General features: G+C 47.7%; 1 protein-coding gene across 1 annotated transcript in view; it reads right to left on the reverse strand.

The window, feature by feature from the left end:
* The window catches only part of LOC148222964 (TOG array regulator of axonemal microtubules protein 2-like), a 44,276-nt gene that overhangs the window by 12,520 nt on the left and 15,140 nt on the right, over positions 1–16,616 (reverse strand). The window contains exons 7-11 of the mRNA XM_088168639.1: positions 11,476–11,663; positions 8,733–8,947; positions 7,024–7,184; positions 5,510–5,553; positions 702–863 (exon numbers count right to left, since the gene is read on the reverse strand). Coding sequence (XP_088024765.1) covers positions 702–863; positions 5,510–5,553; positions 7,024–7,184; positions 8,733–8,947; positions 11,476–11,663 — 770 coding nt within the window. The remainder of the gene's footprint in view (positions 1–701; positions 864–5,509; positions 5,554–7,023; positions 7,185–8,732; positions 8,948–11,475; positions 11,664–16,616) is intronic.

Consider the following 16,616-nt stretch of genomic DNA (forward strand, 5'->3'; position numbering starts at 1 on the left):
GACAAGAGCTACTAAGGACTATCTGCTGTGCATTTCCTGCAGGCAGCAAACAGCCTGGGAGCACCAGGCAGCCCCTCCTGGCTGTCATCTGCTACAAACCGCCACTGTATTTGGGTGCGGTGACACTGGAGGCGCTGCTTGTCCCCTCTTGGCATTGCAGGCCATGGGATGGCAGCAGCCACGAACCATTGTGCACTTGTGGCAGCTGCAGCACGTCTGCACCAAGCCACTGCCTGCCATGCAGAGACAAGCCTTGCTGGGATAGCAGAAAAGCTGGCTGCAGAGCCGGACAGCAGCACAGGCAGAGGGCCCAGATGGTCAGTGGACAAGTGATGGTGGTGGCACTCATAGGTGCACAGTGAGCACACCGTGGCACACTGCCCCGCACCTCATCCCTGCAGTTACAGATACCTCCTGGCACCAGCACTGTACTTTGGACTATCAGGATGGGCAGAAGCTTAGGAAGCCAGAGCTTAGGCCTTTACCACTGCTTTATTCAGCTCAACTTTCCAATGGGTCTCTAAGAACCAACTGCTGATGTACTACCAAGCTGGAGTAACTGCAAAGTAGATTTGCTGTTCATTCTCAGGACAGGTTATGGACCAAAGAGCCCAGCTGTGCTGGCTGAGGCAGGAGGCAATTTGTGCTCCTTGTGTAAGGAAAAACCCGTATGGGAAAGAGCTGCCATGGAGCAGGCTTACCTGAGGAGTTGCATGGGACACTGCCTTCCTCCTGGATGATGGGAATACTGGGCACTGAGGGCATCTTGTCCTGCTTCCTCAAGACCTTCTTCTTCAAGGCATTACCAGGGTGTTTTCTCTGCACACTGGAAGCTGTGCCATTGACAGGTGGTAGGCTAAAGTCTGCAGGGACCAAAGAGGAGCTTGTAAGTGGAGTGTGCTGGACATCCTGACGATGGAAAGGGTGAGAAATCTTACTGGAACTGGGTAGCTTCTCTTTGTTATCCCAAAGTACTTAAAGTAGAACACTGGCAAACTAACATGGGACAAGGATCACAGAATCACAGAATCCTAGAAGAGTTTCAGTTGGATGGCCCCTTTAACCACCACCTACTCCAAGCTCTGAGAGCAGGGACATTTTCATCAAGATCAGGTTCCTCAGAGGCCCATGTTAACTGGCCTTGAACACCTTCAAGGATGGAGCAACAACAGATTCTCTGGGCAAACGCTTCCAGCATTGCATCGACTTCATTATAAAAAATACTTACTAATATCTTATCTAAATTCATCCTCTTCTAGTTTAAATCCAAACTGCAGTGATACTTCCCCTAAGAAACAAGGACAACCCAGTATTGCTTTTGTTTTCCTGTTTCAGAGGCTGGCTGGGGAAGTTCCCAAAAGAAAGTGCAGATAACCTTGTGTCATGCCCTCGGGCTGTGTGCTGCCCCCAAGGTCCCTGCTGCCACCCCCGGGGCAGAGCACACAGCACTGCAGCCAGAGCCCCTCAGCCAGGTTTCACTAGGGAACGCTGCTTGCTCCTGGGGCTACAACAGAAGCACTGGCTCAGCGCTAGAAGGAGCTGAATTTGATTTCTTCCGGGTTGCACCTTGGCTGAAAAGCATTCTCCTGGACTCACCTTCCCTGGAAGCTGCTCTCCAGGAGAGAGTCTGAAGCCCTAGGCTGCTTTGCAAGAGAGAATTTTCTACTCTAAAAGACTTTAGAGGTGAAGCTGATATTCTGTTCCTGACTCTGTGAGGTCATGGGCAAGACACTTCATGCCTCTGGATTTTTCTTTGGACAATGGACGTCAATCCTATGCAAGCTTCCACTCAGATGCAAGAGGAACAGCCGCCCAGTCTGATTGCAACACTGCAAATGACAAGCAAGGGGTCAAAAAGGACCACAAGTGTAGGCACCACTTACTTGCTTCAGCTGCATCTCTGGGCTCAACTCTCTGTGGAGGCAGCTGCAAGGATGTTTTCTCCTCTCTCCTTTTCTTCATCTCTCTCTCCAAAAGCTCAATTTTCTTCTGCTCTAAGTTCTTTTGAGCCAACTTGCACAATGGCGGACAAACCTAATTGTAATGGAAATACATCACAGCCTGTGAGCAGAGACTAACAAACCAGGCACAACATCTCATCAGGAGCACAGAGTCCATAGAGTGCCATAGTGTTTAATCCAGCTCCATATACATTCCAAGAGTTTCAGGAGAATGTCTCTCATCCTCACTATGGCAATTACACACAGTGAGGTGGAACACTTTAGTGCCACAACCTTACACTGCTCTGACTGCAACCTATGACAGGAAGCCCTGCTCGAAGCATTCAAGTCACAGGAATGCTCCAAGACAAATGAAGAGCTCCCATGACCACTGAGCAGGCAGTTTAGTTCCTACAGGCCATGGCAGGAGAATAAAAAACATGTGCAATATGCAGCAAGGAGGGGAAATTAGGTGTTGCTTAACACTCCTGGCCAGGAATTGCAGCTGTTTCTCACTTCCTGGCTTCTGAAGGACTCAACTCCAAAGGACTCTGAGACCAGGAGACCAAAAGGAGCAGTCATGTGAAAACAAGTTGCAAAAACATTGATATTAATGGGCAGAAAATCTTAGAATGAGAGGGCTGTGAGATACAGCCAGAAAGGTAACCAGGAAAAATCAAACTCTCCCATTTTATTTTGCAGCCTTGCTTAATACTCAACATTAGAATCTTTGCATCTCTGCTTCTCAGGGTGCCCTTTGCCCACCTTCACTGATGTACAGCTTGCTCTGCCATTTACAACTTCTCTAAAATGGCCTTTGCACATAAAAAATGCTTCAGACATGGCCTTAGTACCATCTCCAAACCAGTGACTTTGGCACCACTGGAAACAGCCAAGCAATTGCTCTATAGCTGTCAAATACATTCCCAAGAGTATCTCCATCCTCCAAGAACGGACAATGATGATTTTCAGGGACATTTTGGGCCAAGCACTAAACAGCCACTGGAAAGGAACTCTGCTCATCCCTGTGCTTATCCCTTACCTTTCCAAAGCCGTCCCTCAGGTCTTTGTCACTTGTAAGACCAGGACTGGTGGGATGATCCATCTCCGTGGCCTGGCTCAGTGGGAGGCCTGCTACTGGAAGCAAAGGTTCCTGTAAATCTCTGGCAGACTCAAGCCCTCAAAAACATCATGCTGGGCAACAGGCAAGACAGGTTCCAGATTGCAGAGCTCTCATAAGACACTGAGATGGTGCATGAGATCAGCAGGGTACATATGCCTGGACCCTATCCCAGTGGATGGGCTACTGGCAGGAGACATGACATTACTGTGTTGGCCAGCAGACTGAAACCTGCTACATGATGAAGGCCTCAGCCCCCCAATGCTGGAGAGCCTCTGTGTTTGATAGGGAAGGGCAGAGATGGAGATTGCTCTTGACAGAGATTCTTATCTGCCCTTATGCTGATTTGAGTAAACATCTTCTTTCCAGTTCCTAAAAGAAGTCCCAGATTCTAATACCTGTATGTATTTGGATCAACATCTTCTTCATTTTGTTGGAATATTTCAGAGGACATTAAAAGATTGCAGGAGTGTTACCAAACATAAATGGTTTTCTTGACACTAGATAATTCATTTTCCCCAAGGATTTTCATTCTAAACTGTATGAGCTTGGTCCACTTTCGGGCCAGCCTGACTAAAGGCTGATTTTCTTAATACAAATAGAACAATGTAACTCATTCTGAAATACACTCCAAGACAGCTATTAAAATTCAGAAAACTAATCATTCCATACAACACCATTTATACTTTAAGAGCTTAAAATCAAGTGGCAACAAAGTAGGAAAAAAACAGTGTTGCAAATAAGGATTTCTTGCCATTGCAGACTAGTAAGAAAAGAGAGTTAGATGTGGACTTTGAGGAAGGAGGGCAATTATGGATGGAAGGTAAGGCCATGGAAATTAAAGTTATCTGTGAATTTGGCAGGGAAACTCCTGATCCTAGGGTAATCTCCTCGGGAGCACTGCAGCCAGTCCGGTTGGCAAAATGGACACAGAAAGGGTAACTGAGGCCACGATGCAAACCTAAGGATTCTGAAGCTCCATAACTGATGGGACATATTTCCTGGAAACTTCTACATAGCTGCACAGAGAAACATGCTCCTTCCAGCAGCCACTTGAGACAGGACAGGGGCACACCCTGACCCCCTTGCACAGAGCTCCCAGGGGAACACCCTGGCCTCTGGGATGCCCTGGGACAGCAGGGAACCCAGAGCCCTGTGCTTGCCAGCAATGGCTCAGCTGCACATGCAGCCTCCTGCTCCTCTCCCTGCCCCACAGCTCAGCAACCCTACAGCTCCACGGGGCAGAGCTGATGGCAGGGGGCAGCTGCAGGGCAGAACTGTTCCCTGGCAATGTGCATAGGCTCTCCAGGCTGGTACAAGACCCTTCCTCCTGCCAGAGAGCAGCCCAGCTCCCACCTTACCTCTGCGTGAGGCCGAGCCATGCTCATAAGGGAACAAGTGAGTTAGGTATCTCAAACCTTTATAATTAATTCATCTAACGGGTGAGGAATTCAAGGGGATTTTGAATTATTCAGAAAATTGCTGGGCTGTACCCAGGGTTTCTCAGAACCAACCCGGAGCCAAGGGACCAGGGGATCTGATTCCTTCTGCTGCATCAACAAAACTGTCCCTTCAAATTTCATCTCTTCTATTTTTACATGCCCAGTGAACGCAAAACAGTAACAACAGACTTTCACTGAGGCTTTCAACTTGAAAGCATTGCCTGACACAGATGCACCAGAGACCCCATTTTGTCTGCCACAATTCTACTTCTCAGGGATCAGCCAAGGCAGGGATGGGGGGACAAGGCAGAAGGCATCTCCTCCCCCAGCCTCAGCCTGCAACACTGACACAGACAGAGAGAGTCAGGCAAGAGATTTGTCATCGTCAACCTGCCATAGGTGGCTTTGGGCTTGTGCTGTCAGAGGATGACAAACTCAGACCCTGCATAGGCTGCATCCATTTAGAAATCTTTTTCTCCTTAATTGGAAAATTCATAAGGACTTTCTGTCACAGGAAGTTTCCCTATTTCTCATAGTGCATAATCGGGCAATGTCCATGAAACTCCTTCATATCTCAAAGAGTCAAACTCAGAAATTGATCCAAGGAAAGGTTTTCTACATCAAGAACAGGGAACATTTTTCATTTCATGAAAAATGCCTTCTTTTTTCTACTAATTGTAACACTAGAAATGCTGCAGGGAGATAAAGGGCATGTGCAGGATGGAGAGGAATGTATCCCTTTCTTATGTTGAATGTCCAGGGACTCAAGGTACCACTCCTGCTCCTGCCACTCTACTACACACTGGAGAAAACACTGAAGGAATTTTCACTGCACCATTGGACCACACTCGCAGTGACTGGGCTCTGGGTGACTCCATGGAGCCAATCAAGGAGTTGAAACAAATTTAAAGAAATTCTTAAGAGTGATTTTTAAACAAGCATTCAAAATGTCACCTGGGTGTCAAGATTCCAATGGGAACTTTAGGACAGACATGCTCTGTACCTACCTGCATGTTCAGACTCCTTGCTGCTTCTCCTGATGGATGGTGGCCTTGAGAAAAAGGAGCACAAAAGAACATATGAGGAGAAGGAAAGGGAAGTGGTATAGCATGAAATGAAGCAAAACTTCCCAAACTGGTCACTGTGACAGAGGAAATGAAACACATAAATCCAACATGATGCAAAGCTGATTAATTGTCCTTAAGCTTTCAGTTGCTGCAGTCTGACAGAGCTCGCCAAGCTTCAGCTGAAACACAGCACTCATTCTTGAACTTGCATCCTAACTCCCAATTCTGCTGTCTCTCCTTTTGGACCCAAGCGGCTCCTACACGCTCTCTGAAACAGCAAGAGCTGCTAAGGTGAGACACGAGTCTGTATGGAGGGCAGCTACTTTGGTACTGCTGCCAAAGCTTGACTTTGCCTGCTCGTGCCTTACACTGGCGCCAGTCTCGTGCTGCATGTGGTCAGAGCACTGCTGTGTCCTGAGAAGGGTATTCCACCTCTTTTCTCTTTCTAGAAGAAAAAGGCTTTTTCCAACTCAGCTGCTAGGCAAGGATGTCTAGATGACACTTTAAAAGCCCGACCTAAGCTTTTCAATTGGAATGATATTTCTGTGACTCCTTCTTTCTTGTTTTTTATCTTTCCTTATCGTTCAGATAAACTTGACAGCTACATTTTCTCACACATTACCAAACTGATATCTTTCCATCAGGTACAGTCCTATAACTTGTCTCTAGCACCTTGCCCTTTTTGGTTTTAATCCCAAGCCTCATTATTAAACATTGATCAGACTTTAATTCTATACCTCAAAACTTGTCTCTGATCTCATTGCACAGTGCAGGCCCAGGCAGAGGGAAATTACGCCTGACATTTACTTTGAGATCCCTTTCCTTTCAAACAGCTGGCAACTCACAGTGTTCTCCAGAATCTGACAATTACTCCCAGGAAATAATTGCTTTCCAAAGCTAGTTTTCATGGCCTTTATCTCTGTAACTCCCACTGAGTTCTGGGTTGGGTTTTGTTGGTTGTTTATATTTCTCTTTACAACAAAGGAAATGTTGGCACATGAACAACAGCACCCCGTGTTAAAAGTAAAAGAAGCACACCAGATTTTGCAGACACCACTCCAGCAGGCAGTATTTGTCCAAATATATTCTCCTGGGTGGTGCTGCAGTAGACAGTCAAGGATCACAGTATTCAATGAGCTGCAGTATCCAGCCCCGTGCAATACAGTTCCCCAATGACACCACAAACATTACACAGGGAATCAATAGACAAGCCCAGCAGAGGACCCATCTTGAGATGCCGTTAAGCTATACCTGCTCTTCCCCATCATCACCTCTGCTCTTGGGACATATGGTGTGGGGTTTGACATTGAGCTGGATCATCAGAGATGGGCAAAATGGGGAATACACAGAGCTTTCCTTAAATACATGGGAGACAGTTGACTGTGCAAAAGAACCTCACAAGGTGGGAAGAGCAAGCTGAACAGGAGAGTGGAGCAGCAGTCACCTTGGCTTACCTCATCTCCTGGGACTCTTGGACATCCTGCTGCAGAGAGCTGAGCAGAGACCCTGCAGCACTGCCAACACGGGGATCTACTGACTTGTGTATAGGGGGAATCAGAGGAGGTCCCAATAACCCCTTCTTCATATCCCCAACACTGGGATGCAGCAATGAAACCTGAAAAGAGAAGAACACGTCGCTCAGATGAAGCATCCAGCCTTCCCCCATTCATGGCCCAAGATATTTAGCCATGCTTTTACCTGGGACCTGACAGGAAAACACAAGTCAAACACATGGGGAAGCATGGCCCAGGATGGGGAGTGGAAAGGGAAGTGGTGAGAGAGAGCCCATGTCCCAGATTTGCCACCTCTCTTCTCATGCCCACTTCTCAGCAAGTGGGGCTACGTTCCCGGCTGGAATCCCCATGTTTGGCATCAAGATGTTTAGGGGTGCCTCTGCCTCCACTGGCCTTTAGATGGTATTGTAATGGGTTTAGATCACTCTTCTCTCTCTGTCTCCTAGGCACCTCACAGCCACTGCGGATTTCGTTCTATGTCTCCACAAAGCCATTCTGCAGGATGTCAAAACCTGCTTTTCTCAAGCCCCTCATTTCTTCTGCTGCTGCCCTTCCCTCTTACAGTTCCCCAGCAGCCTTTCAGCCCAGGAGCTGCTGAACTCTCAGGATGCTCAGAGCTCTCCAGCTCCCACACCTCCATCATCTCAGGCTCACTGGCATTCAGGAGGATCAGCACAGCTCCCTGCCCTGCTGCTCTCTGGAAGGTCTCTGCCTGCCCAACTTGCTCCAGGACGCCATGCCATGGCCAGGAACGGGAATGGAGGCAGTGGGGGCAGATGCACAGCCTTCCTTAGTATCCCATCCTTTCTGGCACAGCTAAACAGACAACTCGGGACCAGTAAAACTTCAGTGAAAGACGCAGAACCTGTCAGGGATATACTGGGCCCTTTCTCAGCAATGCTGAAATCAAGTACACACGCCTTTGATTGGACATTCTGTTTTCCAAAGCTGTTGTTCATCTGCATCCTCCTGCACCCCATGGCAAACCCAAAACAACTGCAGGTGCTGGTCCTGCTGCAAAGGCAATCATGTGGCTGGGCTCTGGGCTGCTCTCCCCATGGCCACCTCCCATCCTTTCCCTCTGGACAAAGCCATGCCAGAGCACACAACTGCCCAGTAGCTGATGAAGTCTAGAAATAGCATCAGAGACAACTGTGCACAAGGCCATGGCTGTACAACTCAGAAGCTGAGACGATCTAAAACTGTCTTTACAGGACTGCCTGTTTTCCAGCAAACATCATTTTCCAACCCAACCTGACAGATTTCACAGAAAACACCACCATGACATAGACATTGTTCACAGACAGTCATAGGTTATTAAATGTAGAAAGATTGCTTGGCCAGATTGGTCAACTTTAGCTGCTCTGACTGTTTGTTGGGGTTTTCTGAGCCATAAGACAGAGGAGAAGCTGCAACAGAGCCCGGAAACCAGTTAGAGATCTCTCTTGGTATTAATACAGGTTGAGGAATACAGTTGAAGTCTGCACTACACACCCTTTGCAAAGACAGTCTGAAATGAAGTGTCCAACTGAGCTCTTCCTTGGCTCAGGTGTTTCCATGGACTCATACCACATGAAAAGTTCTGCGAGGTCAGCTTACAGTACATAAACTGAAAATCTACTGCACAGGTCTTTGCTTCGTCTCTTTACCTTTTGTTCTTTTCCCACTGAATTCAGGTCCTGGCTTTTTCTACTTTCCTCATCACAGACGGAGCCATTGTTCCCTTTCTCCTTCTCTCCACTGCACATCTTGTTTGGGTTGATGGAAGGAGAGCCCTTCCAGATGGGAATCAACGGTTTGGAGGGAAGGAGCATAGCGGGATTTGCCAGGGCAAACCTCTTGGCAAGAGGGTAGCCAGTTAGGCCTGCAAAGTGGAGACATAAAATGTAACAGAAGCAGCAATTCAAAACTAAAGCACCCGAAGCTCCATATTACATGGAAAACATTTCCTGGAAACTTCTACATAGCTGCACAGGGAAACATGCTCCTGTCAGCAGCCACTTGAGGCAGGACAGGGGCACACCCTGACCCCCCTTGCACAGAGCTCCCAGGGGAACACCCTGGCCTCTGGGCTGTCCTGGGACAGCACGGAGCCCAGAGCCCTGTGCTTTCCAGGAATGGCTCAGCTGCACATGCAGCCTCCTGCTCCTCTCCCTGCCCCACAGCTCAGCAACCCTACAGCTCCACGGGGCACTGGGAGCAGCAGAGCTGATGGCAGGGGGCACCTGCAGGGCAGAACTGTTCCCTGGCAATGTGCACAGGCTCTCCAGGCTGGCACAAGAGCCTTCCTCCTGCCAGAGAGCGGTCCAGCTCCCACCTTACCTCTGTGTGAGGCTGAGCCATGCTCACAGGGGAACAAGAGAGTTAGGTGAACTCTCACTTTATCCCAAAATAAACACATCTAATGGTTGAGGCACTAGAGGGATTTTTGAATTTCTGAGAAAATTTCTTTGGTTTCAGTTTTCATGGAACTAGCCTGTGTTTAATTCCTCTGAACAGTATTGTGTTTATCACGTCTGAAAGGAAAGGTAGAAGCCTCAAATGATAAGAGGGGAAAAAAGACTCCTTGACATTGGCCTTTTGTGAATACCCTGTAAAGACCCTCACAGCTGTGACTGCTATTCCTGCAAACCACAAAGAGACCTCAGCAAACAGGCAGGCCTTGCTGCTGTTTTTATAGCACTTGAATATCTTCCTCAGTGATAGATTCAACCACCAAGCAGAGGAAGAACAAGAAATTTATCTGTAGTGAGACCCTACATTGATGGCAAAGAAAGAACTAGAACTTGCATCTCATGACCATGTCTAATTTGAGGTCAGCTGTGGCCACAGTCCCTGACCTGGTTGACATTATGAGTGATTTGGCTACTGTCAAAAAGGAGGAAGCAGAGTAAACTGATGACAGAATGTTGTGATGCCATGGGTGTCCTTGCAGGAACACCTGTAGCTGTTAGCCATCAACTCTGAGAGAGAATCAGCACTAACCAACAGGGACCAATTTTCCCTGAAATCTGGTGGGACTTTTTTTTCCATCTGGCTCAGGCCTTTCAGCTCCTTTCCATCCTCACCTTTTCCTTCTGTGGTCTTTCCTTTTCTAGTCGAATCCATGTTTGAACCAGTACTTCTGTCTCGAAGAAGTATCTGGGGTTGTATTTGGAAGCACTCTGGCACTAGACAGCAATTGGAGCTTGGTGCCCAGCCCTAGAACAAGGTGGCGTGACTCCAATCGCCAGCAGTCGGCACAGACAGGCAGAGCCAGACGCGTCTCCTGCCGCTGTGTCTGTGTCAACCACAACCTTCACAGCCCCAGCGCGGGGCTGCCCCTTTGTGACGCACTCGCCCCTGGTTCTCTCGTTTCCATGGCCACAGAGCCCCCGCCCCAACTCCATCCCTTTCCCTTCCCAAGAGCAGCCAGCCCTAGGCCTGGCCAGGCCAGGCCTGAGGATTTGACACTGTCTACGAAGTAGCTGCTTTCCAAAGCTACTTTTCAAGGCCTTTATTTCTGTATTTCCCAATCAGTTCTGGATTGCAGCTTGTTGCTTGGGGATTTTGTTTATTTCTCATCACAGCAAATAAAGTTGTGGGACACAAACAATGGCCCAGACCTTGGAAGTAAAAGATGCTTTGCGCTCCCCAGTAGATGACCCCTGAATTCAGTTGGCTGATATCTGTAGGGAACAAATTGACCGTCCCAACGTTCCACCTTTGCACTGCTTCAGGCATTTATTTCCTGATTTCGTTATTGCAGGGACACCCAAACCCAACATAAACATGATTTGCCTCCAAACATTTCCCATCTTGGCAGTTCCTGACAATTCAAAATTTTCTTAATGGAAATAGCTTGGGGCAGGTCATTCTGAAATACTCTGCAACACAGAAGTTAAAACTAATCGTGCTTGATTGGGCAGAACTAAGCCTGAGCCAAGGGACCAATTGGTCTGTTCCCATTTTCTGCATCAGCAAAATTCTCATCTCTCCAATCTATTCAAAGAAGCTTTGCACTCTGCATTAGATGCCCCCAGTATTCAGTTGGCCAATGTTATCAGTGTTCCTGTAGGGTGTAATTTGGCCATGCCAAGGCTTTCCTTCCTTGTGACTGGGGTTTATTCCTTCTTTCTTTCATGCAGGCACACCCAAACCCAACAGTGCAATACCTGCCTCAAAATGATTCTCATTTTGACTGTCCCTAAAAATTCAGAACTATATTCAGAGTGTTTCCCTGCTCCCAGGGACAGGCTCCAAGGCTGGGCTCTCACTTGCATGGAATGAAGAAGAGCTGCTGCACTTGCCAGTGGCTCTGGGGGCTCACAATCAGTGCTTTGAATGCAGCTTTTGTATACACTCTGCCTCCCTGAGCTGAGCAGCATTCCTGGGCATCAACACCACCTCTACAGGCCAGCATCCTCCCAGCACAGCGGCAGGAACGAGATTGCAGCAAGACCTGGCTGAAGGAGTCTCCAGTCTGCTGCAGCCCTTCACCTGCAGCAGAATCATCTTGCACTGCCATGGGGGGAGCAAAGGGGGTGACGGGCTCTTTGCAGATGAGGGTCTCCTCGATGTGCTGCTGCTGCTCGCTGGGCCTGATTCAGGTGCTGGTGCCTTCCCCTCAGCTGTACCAGGAGCCTGCCTGGAAAAATGACACTGCCAGTGCAAGTGACAGCCACCGATCCCTGCCATGGCCCTGCCCACAGGGCATCCTGCCTACCAAACTGCTCCAATCCTACCAAACTGTCCAACTGATGTTAGACAACATAAAAATACATTCAAACCATGCATTTTCCACATTCTGTCAAAATCATGGCCACAGTCCACATGTTGGAGGCAGACTGCTGTTGGCAGAATGGGGGAAGCCCCAGCAGCTGCTCTCCCCATGGCTGGATGCCCATGGCAGCAGAGGCAAGTCTCTCACTGTGCCCACTGCTGTGCTACCCGGTGCTCTGGAGCTGTTCCCACTGAACTCCAGATGCTGCTACAGCAGGAACATCTCCTCAGACTTTTGATAACAAAGGCTTTGAATGGGATACAGGACTTGGCACAAGAGCTATTAAAAAATTAAAAGGGAAGGGGCAAGGGAGTTTGAATTGTCTGCTCCTTTCTAATACCAGCATACCTGGATTTAAGTAGGGACATTGAGCTAATCCTACTGGGGACTGGTTTGTAAGCCTTGTCTCCAGCAATTCCCACCAGTCTGCAAGGTTTCTTCAGGAGAAAGGAGTAGTTAAGATTTTACAGCACGTCCATGAGCAAGTCTAAGCCAGAACTCAATGGACAAGACAAGTAATCACAAATCTGCCACCCATTAGGAAACAAAGCAGGAAAGAACATGAAATAAAGGCCATTGCAGCTAAGTTTCCTGCATTTATCCCATGGTCCAACCTTACTGTACAAAAGCACCTCAATTCAAACGCACAGCTTAAGGTCAAGGAATAAAAGTGTTTTGAGAGCATTTAAAGCCTGATTCCCTTTCTTTTCAAGGAAAGGTAGATGTTAATTCCTTAAAAACACAAATGATGATCTTTTTGGGACTGCATCCTTCAAAACAAGGAATGGACGCTTAGAGCTGCAGAAATGTTTCCATTGGAAAACACCTTTAAGACCAGAGAATTCTTCCAATAAGCTGAGACTGCTAAGACTGCCAAGGCCACCACTAAAGCATATCCCAGGACAGGATGCTATTGGACTTCTTGGCGACCTGGGCACTTGCTGGCTCACGTTCAGTCACTGCCAACCAGCATCCCCAGGTCCTTTTCTGCTGGGTGACATTCCAGCCACTCTGCCCCCAGCCTGCAGCCTCCCATGGGTTTGTTGTGGCCAAAGTGCAGGATGGGGCACTTCACCTTGTTAAACCTCATGCAAGTGGCCTCAGCCTGTGATCCAGCCTGCCCAGATCTCTCTGCAGAATCTTTCTACCCTGCAACAGATCAACACTCCTGTCACAGCACAAGCTGGCTTGTAGCTAAGCAAGTAATTCGGCCATAGCTAAGAGATTCGTTTGATTAGCCTGGTTCCACAAGTAAGCCCCCTTGGTGAACAATGATAGCATCTATGCAAATCCAAACAGGGATTTCACCCAATGTCGTTCCATCCTAAGCTGCAGACACCCATTGATCAGAGACCTGAGCAATCCGAACTCCTATCCAATCACATGTGGATACCCAGGAAATCCAGACCCTCTATTAAAGGAGGGCTCAGAACAATAAAGAGGCTTTTTGTCACATGAATCACAGTCATGTCGTCTGTCTGCAACCACAGCTCCATCCAGCATTATATCTGGTGACCACGGCGTGATCTGACTTAGCCATCCCATGTGTGTGTAGAACAGGGGAGACAAACAGCGTGCCAGCAGAGCCATAAAAAGCAGCAAAAAGCTGGACAGAAATCTAAAGGGAGTGAGAAGACCTGCTAAGCAGGAAAAAGCTAGACAAAAAATTTAAAGTGAGTGTGGAGAACCCCTAAAAACAACAAAAAACAGCCTGAAGCACAGTTTCCAGCTCAGCTCTTACTTGAGTCTGTTGCTTCCCTGGGCTCACACCACAGGAAAAGGTCTCAAGAGTCCTTTTCTACTGATGCCTTATGTTTAAGGCTTCACATTTCTCAGATTCTGTGCTGACTAGGTGTGGGACTGTGAACTTCATATTAAGTGTTGCTAGGTTCTCTTCACAGGGGAGTTAGTCACAACAATCCTTTTCCAGCTTCAGAATCGAAGACAATCATTACCCAAAAAGCATAAACCATGGCAAAGTGAAGGGAGCGGACCAGGAGGATGGAACTTCGTGACCTGAAGCTGTAATTGGGCAACTAACCCCCAATATGTAAATGGACCAAAACTTTATAAATAAGGTGTAAAAACTCATGAGTGGGATCCACCTTGGATCCATCCTGGGTGTAGCTCTGGCCAGGCTCTTGTACTGCCCCAGGTGTATCCTTTTAAGGCCTCAGGGGAAACCCTGGGACTCTGAGCCCGTCCCCGCCTCTCCCTGCCGTGTTTGGGAGCCGGGCAGCCACTGCCCAGCCCCGCCATTTCTCTGGCCCTGCTTCGCCGTTTTTACTACACTGTAACCACTGTCCCCCTGCCTGCCAGGACACTCCGCGGCCCCTGCTACAGCTGTGGAGTTTCTGCTGCCTCTCGCTTGCTCCCGCAGGTGAGCCCACCCCGCAGTGCCAGCCGCCGCTCCCAGGTTCCTGCTGCAGCGCATTCTCGCTGCTCAGCCCGCCCGCCATTTCCGTGAGGGAGAGGAGGCCGAGCCCGCGCCACAGAGCCCCCCGCCGGCTGTGCCCGGAACTGCACCAAGGGGAAATCGCCTTCCAGGGTGGGAAGACTTCATTGGGATTTCTCTTCTTGTTTGCTGTTGTTAGCATTGCTGTTTGTTTGCCGTGTTATACACACACATTCCAGCAAGGAACTGTTATTCCTTGTCCCATATCTGTGCCTGAAAGTCCCTTAATTTCAAAGTTATAATAATTCAGAGGGAAAGCGGTCATATCCTCCATTCCAAGGGAGGTTCCTGCCTCCCTTGGCAGACACATGGCTTTCAAACCAAGACATTTGTTTACGTGCTCGTGAGTGCTCTCATAAATTATACTGAATTTTGGTAAAAGGTTTTTGTTCTTCATCAAAACACTTGAATACTTTCTAGCATTGAAAAATTTTATTTAAAAAGGTAATTTTTTTTTTCTGGCAAGACAAAGGTACTGTCAAGTCCTACTCCTGCTTCCTCTCCCCTCCTTGATTCAGCCAGGTGCTGAAATTATCTGAGAATGTACAGAGAGATGCAGCCATAGAGCAGCTGAGAAAAGTGATCTGCTCACCTACCCTCCGTCCGAGGACACCAGGGGCAGGACTGGCAGGGCAGAGCCAGCTGAGATCAGTTTGTCAGTGCAGGTGCACTTATTGGGTGGCATTGCCTGAGAATACTGTGCTGCCTTCTAGATCGCCCTTTCCCTAGCCTGCAACAGAATGTTAGAAATATAATAGTCTCTTGCTGTTTGCTGATTGCAAAATATTTTAGGGTTTTGGGGTTTGTTTTTTGATCTAGGTTTTTAAAAATCCATCAGCCTTTGTGCATATTTAGTCCTCCCTAACACTGTGTTAGGAATAAAGCAGCGTTAACCAGTCACATATAATGAAAAATTGAAATCTGGGGGCTGAAAATGAATTTTCTTGGAAAAATTAAAAGTTTCTACAGCTAGTCCTGTGCAATGTTACAGCATTACATAAAGGCATAAAGATACTTCTGATCACATTCTCCTGTAATGGATTTGGGTATTCCCACTAAAGATTGCCTTTGCCTTGGTTTCCATCCAAGCACGCGATGCTGATAGGCAGCCAGTCCTGTGAGGAACAGCCCATAGCTTCTCAGCTCTGCCAAATTAGCCTTTGATCTCCTGAAAACAGGAACTGTGAGTGGGAACTGGCATCCAAAACAAGTCTCAGGGAGAGTCACATTTGTTGATCAATAATGGGTCACATTTGTTGATCAATATCACTCTGCATCCATGCCTACTCTTCATAATTAAGCAGCAAACAAGACTTCTTACTGCTACTGCCCCTTTGGAATTCAGAAAGTTTGAACTCTAAATTTCAGGCAATAATCAAAGGGAGAAACGCACATTCTTGGAAGGAAGCAAACTGTCTTTTAGCCCAAGTGGGTCTGTCAATTAAGAGAGAAAGAATAACACTCCCCACTGCTTGATCCTTACATCTCTATGCGACTTTCCCCAGTTCATTATGGTTGTGGTGGTGTCAACTCTTGCCTCTGCATAATGAGACCATATGTTTATGAATGACAACAGTCGTGGATTCTGTTGCAGCTCCTATCTCAGGGATTGCTTTTCTGTACTTCAATGAGCCCTTCAAAATGTTGGGGGTTTTTTTGTTGAACATCTGCTTATACACAGGGGATGTTCTCATGCTGATTTTGTCCAGCAGTTACAGCCTTTGAGTGCATTGGCTGAGGATGCTGTCACCCTAAGAAATTCTGTTCAGCAGCCAGACTATATGCCATGAACCATTCCTTCAGGAAATCCATCTTAAACTCATTTTGGTCTAACACAGCCAGAGCCATATATTACAGCAAAGGGAAACTGTGCTTTAGATCTGCTAAGTGTGATTGAAACACATTACTAATTTTCTCAATACCTGGACAGTTTTATCCAAGAAAACACCATTGCAGGAGAAAAAATCTCCATCATAGGGCAATGTTAATGATCAAAAAAATGCCTTTGCCTGGACTTCAAACCAGAGCCAGCTGCCAGAGAGAAACCCACAGAAAATTGACTGTTGCAGGTTACTGAAGTGGTGTGTGCTACATGGTAGAGTGCTGCTACCTTCCTGAAAAGTGCTTTTAGTAGAAGGCAGTCAGGCAGGCACACGAACACACACAAGGACCACACAGCCACAGCTAGCAAAATGGAGCTGACAGAAAAAGACAAGAGAGGTCTTCTATATGGAGTTCCGATGAGGTTTAATGCAGCCAAACACCAAAGGGGTCCAGGGATAGAAGATCACAAACAAGCAAGGGTCCAGGTTTATA

Source organism: Sturnus vulgaris, chromosome 8, assembly GCF_052056855.1.
Source record: "Sturnus vulgaris isolate bStuVul1 chromosome 8, bStuVul1.hap1, whole genome shotgun sequence".
Lineage (NCBI taxonomy): Eukaryota > Metazoa > Chordata > Aves > Passeriformes > Sturnidae > Sturnus > Sturnus vulgaris.